Below are 13,439 nucleotides of genomic sequence, written 5' to 3'. Positions count from 1 at the left end.
TCTGAAGTTAAAATAAACAGCATTAATAGAATTATTTCATTATATTATATAATAGATGTTTTGCTAGTGTCAGATATTTAATAATTTATTTATTGTAAGACTTTTCAAAGCATGAAATTTTCCCCGTCTTTTTAAACAAAGCATGGCATTGGCATATTTTCCGTTTTTAAAGAAGTAAAATAGCAAACGTTTAATTTTATGACACAAGTGCCCAGTATATACTAATTAATTAATACATTTTTTGTCTTTATTATTTTACTTATTTATTCCATGTCTGCTGTCTTTGAAAAAAAAAAGCAATTTTCATTATATATTATAATAGATGTCTTGCCAGTGTCCGAAAGCTTGGCATTGACTTCTTTTTTCCCTGTCTGCTGTCTTTAAAGAAATAAAATATCAAATTTTTAATTTTATTATATGATGCAATGCATTAATTGTTTTATTATTTTGCTTTGTTATATATTTATTTATTAATTCTTCGTAAATTGCCTTATTTTTTCCTCCGTCTGCTGTCTTGGAAGAAATTAAAATAGCAAATATTTATTTTATTATATGATGCAAGTGCTCGATATGTATTCATTTTTTTATTATTTTGCATAAAATTGGCGTATTTTTCCCCTGTCTGCTGTCTTTGTTGTCTCAGTTGGGGGTTGTGTGTGTTCGGGGTTGTGATGATGTCATTTTCCTGTGGCTACGCAGTGATTAGTCACATGACTTTTACATTTAAAAGATGCATCATGCGGGTTGCGCACGTCCAGCGGGGATGAGAAACTGTCATTGAGATGAATGCAAACGCCAGCGGATAACTTTCATTCCCCGTGCTTTATATACCAGTGTTGTTGTGATTATATTAGCTGAAGGATTGCAACGAGACTCAATTCTTCTTCATAATCATACTTTGACGTTGAAGGTCTGTACACAGGTTTTGGCAGTAGAAACTGGTATTTTGGACAGAAAGAGTGAGCATTATGGACATTTTTGTCACATAATTTGTCATGCAACTCTCCAAATCGTGTTTTGCGATGTATTTGCGTTGATTAACTCGGAGGTCAGTGCATTTTGTAGTTTCTTCATCAGTGTATTACTGTTTCCCTTTTCTTAATTACTATTCCTGTCACATTTCTGGAATTGACGGCAGACACAAAGCCTCCGGTGATTTAAAGCGAATGACGGCCGTAACGCACCATGAAATGAAGGCTTCAGAGTGGTCGTTCCTCGACAGCACACCGTACCGACATCTGGACATAATTCCAGCGCTCTCGTTTCTCGTCTGCCAAACGATTGTGTTTTTAACTCCAGTAGCACGCCTTGATCTATTGTTTCAGCTCTGCTCTTTATCACTGTGCCTTTCTTCCACCCAAACCCCACTAAAATATGAAACAGAAGTTTCCTCCGCTTCCTCTCCACATGCGTTCTTTCCGCTACAAATCTCTTTTTTATTATCACCGCCGCTCTACCCAAAGCACATTCTGATAAAGCGACATTACAATTCAAGTCGGAGCTTTTGAACAAAACAAGATGGTAGATATGATGCTTTTTTAAGTGGCTCGACAACTTCGGCACAAGATCTTCTCAGACTTTTAACAGCTCTGGCTCGGCATGAAGTAATAACAATTTCTTTTCGCCTATTTTCCTTAGATAACCATTGTTTGACAATGAGAACGAGACCGGAATAGATCAATCTGAAGGCCTCTGTGTCTTTTGAAACAGACTGACTGGTGGATGAAGCAGAAATCTGCAGTAATTTGGACCCGTAATGGTCCTGTTCAAATTTGACCTTTGAACACATCTCTTAGTCCACATGCACTTCAGACATCAGTTCTTTAAGTTCATATAAAAGTGAAAATTGAAAAAATGTCTTTTCAAACCTTTATTTTTTTCCTTCTGTGCAACATTTTTTTGTGTCTATACAATGAAAGTCAGTGGGGTCCAGTCTTCATGTTTGGACCCCATTGACTTACATTCCTCACTGTATATTCTTATGTGTTGTATAAAAAAGGAATTTCTTATAAAAATGTAAACTGAGATCTAGTCTTAACCAGTGGTGTTCCAACAATTCTGATTATTATCAGTGTTGAAAACAGTCTTGCTGCTTCATATTCTTTAATGAATATAAAGTTCAAAACAACTGCATTTACTGTATTTGAAATGGAAATATTTTGTAATATTATAAATCTATCTATTGTCAGTTTTTATTAATTTAATGCATCCTTCCTGAACGGTTTTCTTTTTATGAATATTACTTAATGTAATTGTGCACATACTGCACTGTAAAAAAAAAAAAAAAAAAGTTGAGCCAACTTAAAATTTTTAGGCAACCAGCTTCAGCAGATTTTTGAGTTTTCTCAACTTGATGTTTTAAGTTTATACAACAAAAAGTTGAGAATCTCCTACAAAAATAAGTCGGGAGAACTCAAAAATCTGCAAAAAGCTGGTTGCCTTAAAATTTTAAGTTGGCTCAACTTTTCTTTTCTTTCTTTTTTTTTCTTTTTTTATGGTGTGTAGATGTTCATGTATTGAAAAATGAACATTAATCATTTTCAGTTTAGTGGTGTTAGTGGCACAGAAACGACATACTTTGACTTTAAAATGTAGAGAATAAGATGCTGAATTAAGAAAAAACCCCCACTGCTCTTACCTTTCAATGGAAACAATAATCGCTCTGTTCTGCTCATTTCATTCATTTCTGCAGCTCTTGTCACCTTTGGCTCCTTTTGAAGATGCTAATCACATTTCTGAAATTATTATTAAAGTATCACAGAGACTTTGAATTTACATGAATTTAAATGAATCATTGTTCCCTTTGGAAATGCCCCCCACAATTAAAGATTCCTGAGTCTTTTATTAATGAGACTTGGCTCTGTCAGTCTGCATGGAGAGATAACGCATTTAAATCTACCATAGTGTTACGCAGCAAATTGCTGCAGACCTCACATGACAACATAACGACACAACACACAGTAAGTCAAGCAACAGAGCCTCCCAGCGTGACACGGAAAGAGAAAGTCTATGCATAAATGCTGTTGAATGAGACTGAATGAGTGAATTTCACCTGCTGAATTGCTCCAGGGGACAGAAATACTCTGTGATCCCTTTTCAAAGGCCCAATGTAAGCAAAATTGGACTTTTGTGGCTTTTAATCCCTGCATATACAGATTTAAAGGAATTCACTGGTTTCTTGGTTTTAGAAAATGTACTATGACATTCAGAACTTAAAACACATTTATTGAAAATAAGCAGCAAAAAAAGGCTCGTTTTGTGCTTCTGTGTAGCAAATTAGCTCAAAGTGAGATTAACATAATTAATCATAACGGGTTGTTATCAAATATATATTCATCTTCAGGAATTAACTGTAGCATTAACAGTACAATAAAATGATTTGTTCGTCTGCAGTACGGACAGTTTTAATCGTCTATTGACTGTAATGAAAATAATTTCTCTGGTCACGAAAAATTATTTCCTCACTAATACATCGCTCATGGAGCATGTAACGAAACGGGAATGTTAAAGTGACCTTCTGTGAGCCGCAGACACAGACAACCAAGCGTGAATACATATGGATGTTTATTAAACTACACTACAGGGGAACATGTAACATTGAACTAGACACAAGCATACACACATTAAACATAGATGCCAACGGAAGGAAGGCATGGAGAGAGAGAGAGCACGCTCGCCTGCAAGAGAGAGCATAATGGCAGGATTTACACATCAGCTAAACACAACCTGTTAGAACCATCAAAGAATCACATCACCTTAATTAAAAAGGGGTCGAAGCCTAGAAGCGCATATAAATAGTTAACAAGCGCTTACTTGCATATTGGTTTTGTTGATGCTGAGTAAAGTGTCCTGCTGCATGTATAATGCGTAGATTCCTGATGCATTCCTTTGGAGTGAAAGCTTCGTCATTCCAGCCATGGGTTGACTGGTCCGAAGTGAATCGTCAAAGTTACTGGACTTAAAACTGCCAGAAGCTCGGACTCCCCCCGAAAGGGGAGCTGCAAGATTTCCAAGGTGATATGTGTGTCTCCAGGGCACCGAAAGTAAAGAGAAGAAGAACTCCCCTTTTGGGTGTGGGAGAAGTTTTATCTGGTTTTGAGGGTGGAGAGAGCGCTGGACATTCACTCCCCCCACCTACAATCCCTGCCGGCCCGAGACTCGAACCTTTGGATTACAAGTCTGACTCTCTAACCATTAGGCCACGACTTCCCCGTGAACTCGCAGATCACAAGTTTCACATGTTTTCATAGAAGGCTTATAGTCACAACAGCAAAAAATGTTCAGAGTAAAATATGCCAGTAATTCAGATGTTCTTGCTTGCATTGAAGCTCGAGATGCTCTACATCTCAAATCATGATCGTCAGGTTTTGATCAAGTCTGCTCCAGTGCTGCTTTCATTACAGCAAAAATGAGCATTATGAATGCAGAGTAGAAATCCACTAGTGCTCTCAGGCTTTTGGATGTTAAACAGGAACAGTAATAATAACTAGATGAGTAAAGTTTAAAGATACACTTGTCTGAAAGTTTAAAATAACTTTAAAAGCTTGAATTTTGAAAGTTTTACTCAGAGAAAGTAAGTGTTGCTAGCATTATTTTAGCACATTGCTAACATGTTTTAATAAGTTGCTAGCATACTACCAATGTTTTAAAATGTCCTTAGCATGTTTTAGCACATTGCTAACATGTTTTGTAGTGTTCCAGCATACCCTTACGAAACCATGCTAATCATGATTTTATTGTAGTAATTTATTGTGTGTAGTAAACATGTTTTTTTTTTTTTTGGCGTATTGATTACCATTTGCATAACCACAGTTTTACTACAAATACCATGGTTAAACTATGTTTAGTGTAGCAAAACCTTGGTTAATTTGTGATTACCATGGTTTAACCATAGTAACCATGTTTTTTTTGTTTTTTTGTAGTAAAACCATGGATAATTTTCATTAGGGTAGCAAGTTGTTAACATGTTACTAGCATTTTTCCAGCATATTTTAAGATTGCTAGCATGTTTCTAGCATATTTTGGCAATTGTTACCATGTTGATAACATTTTTACACATTACTAGCATTTGCATACAGTATTTTAGCACATTGCTAAGACACTTTACCATGTTTCTAGCATGTTTTAACACATTGTTAACATTTTTTGTTTGTTCCAACATGTTTCTACCATGTTTTAACAGTACTAACATGTTTACATGTTGTTAGCACATTTCAGCATGTTTTAGCAAGTTGTTACCATGATCCTACTATGTTTTAACATGTTTTAGTATGTTTTAACACATGAGGGTTAGGGTTACACATTGCTAAAATTTGTAGAACATGGTTTAGCATGTTTTAGCATGACTGATGTTAAAACATTCTAAATGTTGAGAGCATTTGAACATTTTCCCTGCTTGTTTTAACATGTTTCTAATTAGTTTTAGCCTGTTGTTAGCATGTTTAACATGTTTTATTATGTTGCTAGCATGTTCTTAGCATAATTTAACATGTTGTTAGGGTTATTTAGTGTGTTGCAGGCTAGTTGTTAGGTTTTGCTAGTGATATGGCAACTTATATACTCTATGTCAGTTATTGTATGAAAGTTTTCACCCCCTCAATGATAGACTATGTGAATTTGGGCCTGTTCCGAAGCCTGACATGGGAATTCTGTAAGTCAAGCCAACATGATGATTGATTTATGTTGTTTCCTACAGGATACAGGAGCTGAAAGATCTGGGAGAGCTTTCACCACACTGGGACAACCTACGGAAGGATGTAATCTCTCGCTATGACCAGATCATCAAAGAATACCAGGACACGCTGGTGGAGCTGGAGAAACTTACTGGTAAAAGCTTCAGATGCAATGAAGCATGATCTCTCTTACACACACGCATGCACATAATATGCAGCCTTTCTCATTTTGCATGCATGAGACTTTATCCAGTGCAAACAGTTTCTGCAATTTGCATGCCACATCACACACAATTGATCAGCAGTGCAGTTTGTAAAAGCATGATTTTTTGTGTCCAGCTGCATTCGTGCAGAATTTCTTGGTTCATCAAATTTTAATACACAGCTCACAGTTAGCTGTCACATTCAATGCAACGTTAAATTTGCATGGTTGCACGTTGTAGAGGAACAAGCAGACAGAGAGCGTTCGCTTTTAAAGCTGCCTTCTATTGCATTAGCCTGTATAAAGCTTGTTCACAGTAAACAAATATTTGTTGCTTTCAATAATAACAAGACGTACTGTAGTGTGGCGACTGCATGCATTGCCTGATTTTTGTGAGCCGACTAAACTTGAATCGACTGAAAAATGGATAAAAGAGTCTGATTTTATGCTGCTGTTCAAAAGCACATTAGCCAAAATGACAAAGACATTGCCGCAGTGCATTTTGCAATAGCGATGGCCATGTAAGCGTTATATGTCTCTACCAGTTGACACATTGCTACTGTCATGCGGTATATGCCATCATCTTGCCCTGGCTCTAGCATGATCCATATTGTTGTTGAAAAAATAAAACGGAGCACAGAATGCCAGTATTTGTCAGCCGTGCCGCACCTCACTCCAAGCAAAAATAGTCATTGATGATCTTGGCCTTCTAATCAGCCATGACAGGATGAAAAAACTGATCTGCCTGATCGATCGACCCATTACCGAGGCTTATATTCAGAGATGAAATTGTGCTGGCTTGTGTTTTGCCAGCTGAGCGGTGTTGACGTGTCCATCCCTGAAGGGAGAGGAGGGACGGCAAGATCTCAGGTTGTTCTGCCTCTCGACAGCCCATGAGTGGTCAGATGCTACATCGGCTTCTAATCTTGTTTGCCGTGTAGCAGACGCCCTGCTCCCTCTCAGCCACTCCCATCTTCCCTTTTTCCCTTGATACCAGGGTGTTTTTTTTTTTTTTTGGTTTTGTAATCTAACTTGTTCAGAAAAACAACTTAAAACGAGTTCCAGCGTAAAATGAGTTTTCAGTGCAGGAGTTCTGTTCTATAACGAATCTTAAAGGGAAGTGTGTCATTTTTGTTTTACCAATGTCAAATTTGTTTCTATCCCAGCGGAGATTCAAACTAGTCAGTTATTTTTAGATTGATTCTCCTAAAAGGCTCTGTAATGCTGTATAAATATTGTATAGTTTTTTTTATAATCATAAACTAACGTTCACAGAACATTGCAGGGAGGTTTTTGTGACAACCTAATAAAAACTAACACTAATGCACAACATTCTTTAACGGTTATTTTTAGGTTGCATTTTAATTACCGTATTTATTTCTGTCTTTAAATACACAGGCTGAATTTATCATACAAAAAAGCATAGTCCTCAAAGACAACTTAATGTTGCGTTCAAGACAAGTCCTCCTGGGAAGTTCGTATATGTCAAGTCAAGTCACCTTTATTTATATAGCGCTTTTAACAATACAGATTGTGTCAAAGCAGCTTTACAGTATCAAATAGGAAAATTGTGTGTCGGTAATGCGAAAGGACAATGGTAAACACTCAATTTTCAGTTAAAGGCAGTTCATCATTGAATTCAGTGATGTCATCGTCCAGCTCAGTTCAGATTAAATAGTATCTGTGCAATGATATCACTGCAAATGAAAAGTGTCCCCAACTAAGCAAGCCAGAGGTGACAGCGGCAAGGGACCAAAACTCCATCTGTGACAGAAGTGCTCAGTTGGGGGGCCAGTTCTCCACCGGCCAGACGAACCAGCAGTTGGTGCTGAGGACTCATATGTGTGAGTAGAGAAGTCGTGATTGCAAAGTGTTCACTTTCATTGGAGCAAGATGTAATATTTTTTTATTCTATTTCTACAAACTGATACGTGAAGAATGTGCATCAGGTGTGTTTTTGTGTTAAGGTGCTCTTATATTAGCGAAATTTCACTGATAAAAAGGGCCGTTGTCTTTTGTTAACAGTGTAGCTATGTAGAAAGTGCTACTCGCACAGAAAACACTTGCAAACCAAGCAGCTTTCTGTTGGTCAACATTCATTTCTCAAATCAATACAGACGGTGCATATTGCGTCCATCTTTTTTTTTTTTTTTTTTTTACTTGGAAACTAATCCCTTAAAGAAATTTTTTTTATTCTTAATTAACATTTTATGCTGGCATTCATGTGTGTTCAACTCAAAAATACAATCTTTCTCGCATGACTAATGCACAATTATATTCTGCAAAACAACGGGAACTTTCACAGGAATTGATCTGTTGGTAATCGTCTTGAATTTTGTCGAGTTTTGATAGCTTTAGCGGCTAATGTTAACACCCCATGAAATCACTAGGCGGACTTATTTCCTCTAAAACAGGTTTAGGTGGGATGGTGTGTCATCTGCCCCTTGTCCACTTGACCACTTGATTACTTACGTACAGTATATGACGTATTTCCTGTGTTTGGCCCAAGTGTCCAAGTGAGGATGAAGACCACAAGTCTGTGTAGAACTTTCCATCACCTGATGGGACACACTTAGGCCTATAGTGTTGTAAAAATGCAAGTGTTTACATTGCTTTATTTTTATTTTAAATACTTTGCATTTTAAAATCAACTTCTAAATGTCTGTTCAGTAGTCCCTATAAAATGACACAATTTAATTTATGGTGCTTCTATTTAAGTGATGAAACACACTTGCAAATGTTGTACAAAATAAATCTACTTGTCTTTGCACCAATAAAATGCGCAACACTTTGTTTTTCTACCAAATTATATGTAATTATATTGAATTATTATATTAATATTTAACTTGCATTAGAAAGGTTTCCGTGACCTCTCGCAAGATCTCTGAAAAATTTCACGATTTATTACAAAACATGATGGGATACACTAAGCCTCGAATAGCGCTCCGGAGCTGTATAAAACCTCAGTATCCCCTAAATGCATCCTCCTTTAAAGCACTGCAGCTAAATAAAAATTTAAAACCGAAACCTGTTTAAAAAATGAAACCTGTAAAATATGCTAGAAAACAGAATTAATGGACTGGCCGATTGCTGGACCCATCGTGTCTGTGTATGTTCTCCTGTCCTCTGGGATGTTGTCATAATCCACTTACTGCAGTGCCACTGCAGAGTATTAATTATTGATATCTAATGTTATCACAAGGTTGGCAACTTGTGGTTCGAGAGAGTGTTTGGTTTCAGCCGGCGTTTCTCCAAAGGGCAGATCCATTCTTCTGCCGCCCTCTTCACCTCAGGGCAGGTATTGCAGTCGTTTGGCTCTGGTCTAAAAACAACAACAACACAAGCTCTGTGGTGTTTTTTTTCCCCTTTCGTTTAATTCATTTTTAATTAGACAAGGCTGACTCGGGGTACTTCAGAGTGTGTTAACTAATGAATTAATCATTTTGTGTTAGCATTGTTTGCAGCCGGTGGAATTAGAGGCACTGGGAGATAATCCTGTTGTTTGTCAGTCCTCCAGCGGGATTGTGCGGCCCGGGGTGGAGAAACCCACGGTCTCACCCGTTACAGACAGCAAAGTAAGACAAATCCAAGCAAAGACTGCAATGAGTCACTAAATAATTTGAGGGTAATTAAAATAAGTGAGGAAACTTCCTGGACTTTTCTTTAAAGGAGTTTTTCTTTTCTTCAGCATTTACTCACCCTCGTGTAACTGCAAATGTACATTCTGCTTTTTTTCTTTTTTTTTTCAAAAAATATTTTTTTTAATTTTTAAATATATGTTCTTCTATATATATATACATTAAAAATTATTACATATATTTAATATTATTACATATATATATATTTAAAATACTTTAATTCGGCAAGGATACATTAAATTGATCACAAGTGACACTAGACGTTTACAATGTTACAAATGTTACTATTTTTGGTAACAATCAGAAATGTTTCTTGAGCAGCAAATCAGTATATTAAAATGATTTCTGAAGGAACATGTGACTCTGAAGACTGGAGTAATGATGCTGAAAATTCAGCTTTGATCACAGGAATATATTACATTTTAAAATACATTAAAATAGAAAATTGATATTTTTCATTGTAATAATATTTCACAATATTACTGTATTTTACCATATTTTTTATCCTTTAAATACAGCCTTGGTGAGCCTGAGAGGCTTCTTTCAAAAACATTTATACAATCTTACCGGCAACAAACCTTTGAACAGAAGTGCAACCAAAACTTCTTAAGTCATTTAACAGCTTTATGTGATAATCTTCCTAACGAAAGCCTTAAAAATATATTCATTTTTGCGTGTAGATTTAAAAATGGCACATATGGTAGGTTTGATGTTATTAATGCTAAAGAACGGTGAAATGTTCTCAGTTACAAACTTTTTTTTTCACTCAAAGCTGTCTAGTGACTTCGGAAGACGTTGCACAGAGTCATGTGGACCATTTTAATACTTTTATGGTGTTTTTCGACTGTCCCTGGACACCGTATCCTTTTGTTTTTGGGAAAAGAGCAGTTTTGACATTCTGCTAAACATCTCCTTTTGTGTGGCATGGCAGAAAGTAACTCAAAAGAGTTTTTTAACAACATCAGGGTGAGAAAATTCCCATAAGTGACATTTTTAGCAGCACTGTTTGTTCTTTGTTGGCTTTAGCTGCCTCATGTAAGCATGAAAACACTTTATTAAGCCTCAGACGCTGATTTGTTCCTCAGAACCGCTGCAAAACCACAGACAGTCTGTGCTGTATGAGCCTGCAGACACCACAACCTACTCCTGCTGCTGTTGCCCTGGGACTCTGGTGCCAGTGTGACGGGAGGAAAACCCTGAAAACGCTTGACACAAGAGACCGCGGCAAAGCTGAAGCAGTCAGGGGCTTCTGTGCGTTTAGTGCGTATCGTCATGCCGGTTGTGCTTTCTAGGCTCTATGGTGGGCCTGGGACTTTTTCCTCGGTATTTCTGAGAAAGGCTTTTAATGGAAGCCAGGAAACGTGCCTGATGCTCCTGCTCAAGTACACTCATCTCTGACTGGAGACGTGATCGCACTGAACTCTCATCATTATGAGCTTCTGTAGCCGAGAAGGAGATCTTATGAGGGAAAAACAGTCAGAGAGGAACAGAAATAATGAGACTGCTGGCTTCCTTACGGAAAAGAGACAAAGTGTGTTTGTGTTGCGTAGCTAACAAACGGACATAAACCTTTTTTCAAGGTAGTTTGTAGATGCATTTCTTTTCCACCACTTTTCGCCTAGACTGGTTCTTTAGTCCGGATATTTTTAGGTATTCAGCTTATTCACCATATGCTGCATCCACACAAATCAATAAAGCATTTACTTATTATGTTTACTAATGATATTTTGTATTATGCAGAGGTGTTGCACTGAATAAATTAACATGGAAATAGTTAAATAATATAGCAAAGTTATATAAAGTTTAATTAGTGGAAGGTAGAACTTGTACTACTTACAAGCTTGACAAGCACTGTGTCTTAATTACTCTATTTTACTGTATTTCAAATACAAACTTCATCCTCCATCTTGGCTTGCCTTTGACCTTTGACAAAAAATAAATACATTAGTGCAGTTCAATCACAAGGAGCAACTTTCTTGGTACGTTTATTCATCATGGCATTTTTAATCATCATCTTATTTTATATTTGATTCCAAGGCATTATGGGTTATTTACTGCATCTTAAATATTATATATTTTACCCATCATTTCACATATTGTCATGGATAGTTGTGACAAAATGAATTTTATGATAGGTGACAAACAGTGAAGACTATTTATATATCTTTAAACCCAAATTTAAATGGATGTATTTTTATGATGAACACAAACCCTAATTACTCAGTATTTTAAAATAGTATTTCTGTTCACATTGTTTATGTTGCTATGTTTTTGTAATTCATAATTTATAATGCATGATGAGGATGCATTGCCACAGGATGTTTTCCATATTGCACTTGAAATTTGGAAAAATTGGACACAATTTGAATATATAACTTCATCAACTCTTAATGTAGCTTAACTGATTAGAATTAAAAGTTGTATCCATTTTTAATTATTATATAATAATAACTGTGTCATTTGCATTCCTCAGGTTCCAAAAACAAAGAGACAATAATGAAATAAAATGAAGTATCTTTTGTTTGTAAAGTATTTCACTAACTGCATTCACATAGTATGAATTTTGTGTGAATTCATATTATGTGAATCATATTATAAATGCATGATTTAAAAAAACAAAACGCGAGCATGAAGGTCCAACCTTAAAGCTAACTGTACGAAAACATAAAGTACAAATTCATCCAAATTAGACACCAACTCGAACTGAATGTAAAATAGTTATGAACTGCTATCTGTGTGTTGATTATTCATAAACAGGCATTAACACTTGCACTTAAACAAACAAATCCTTTTTGGACTAAATATGCAACAAAAATAAGTGTATTGTGTTATATTGTTAGTGTGATGTATAGAATAAGGTTTTAGTCACTTCTGAAACAAGTGTGCTGCTGGTCAGTTTTGCAGGGTTTCCCTGGGCAGCACCTGCGTGGGCAGATGGTGTATGAGATGGGGCTAATTCCTCCACCACGCCTGGCCGGCCCGCCTCCATTAACCCGTGTCCCAGGAGAGAGCACATCTGTCTGACTGACAGCGCTGCCACACCAGCTCTATCCACATGTGCTCGCAGTCATTCTGTACTTGTTACAAAGTTTTACACGGAGTATGAGGGGTGCTTTGTTAAATAGGTTTTAAATGATGCGCGTACACATGAGAGTAAAACTCCCGACTTATGAATGGCCTAATAAAAGCTGTTTTGTTTTACATGAAGTGGGTTGCTTTGAAAATGTAGTTTTCCAGGCTACAAACTACTCTTAATTTAAAGTAGTTAAAATCAACATCAAACACAGTTTTTTTTACAACGTATGCATTTTGCAGCGTATTTTACTTTCACAATCTGACATCTAAATTAGGTTGATTGCATTAAACAGTTATTAAAATTTAACATAACACAAAATATATACCTGTAAAATTAATTTTTTTAAATAAATTTTTTTTTTTTTTTTTTTTTTTTTTTTTTTTTAACGAATCAGAGCACTATTTATCCAAATTTGTATTAAGGTGATTCCATGAAACATGTATTTAAATTTACACAAAATTATAGAAAACACTAATTCGATTCCTGATTTATTTATTTTTAGAATACATGTCTAATAATTGTTTTGCTTTGCTTTGCCTTGCTTTGCTTTGCTTTGCTTTGCCTTGCTTTGCTTTGCCTTGCTTTGCCTTGCCTTGCCTTGCTTTGCTTTGCCTTGCTTTGCTTTGCCTTGCTTTGCTTTGCTTTGCTTTGCTTTGCTTTGCTTTGCTTTGCCTTGCTTTGCTTTGCCTTGCCTTGCTTTGCCTTGCCTTGCCTTGCTTTGCTTTGCTTTGCCTTGCTTTGCTTTGCCTTGCTTTGCTTTGCTTTGCCTTGCTTTGCTTTGCTTTGCTTTGCCTTGCTTTGCTTTGCTTTGCTTTGCTTTGCTTTGCTTTGCTTTGCTTTGCCTTGCTTTG

The 13,439-nt window shown here is 36.3% G+C and overlaps 1 protein-coding gene across 6 annotated transcripts in view; it reads left to right on the top strand.

Annotated features, from left to right (window-relative positions):
* inpp4b (inositol polyphosphate-4-phosphatase type II B) overlaps nt 1-13,439 on the top strand; it is a 163,354-nt gene that overhangs the window by 80,501 nt on the left and 69,414 nt on the right. For all 6 annotated transcript variants that reach the window (XM_079421363.1, XM_079421359.1, XM_079421361.1 and 3 more), the window contains one exon: nt 5,696-5,826. In XM_079421363.1, coding sequence (XP_079277489.1) covers nt 5,696-5,826 — 131 coding nt within the window. The remainder of the gene's footprint in view (nt 1-5,695; nt 5,827-13,439) is intronic.

This window comes from Barbus barbus (assembly GCF_936440315.1).
Source record: "Barbus barbus genome assembly, chromosome: 7".
Lineage (NCBI taxonomy): Eukaryota > Metazoa > Chordata > Actinopteri > Cypriniformes > Cyprinidae > Barbus > Barbus barbus.
Note: the sequence above shows the minus strand (reverse complement) of the source record. Positions and strands in the feature narration are given on the sequence as shown.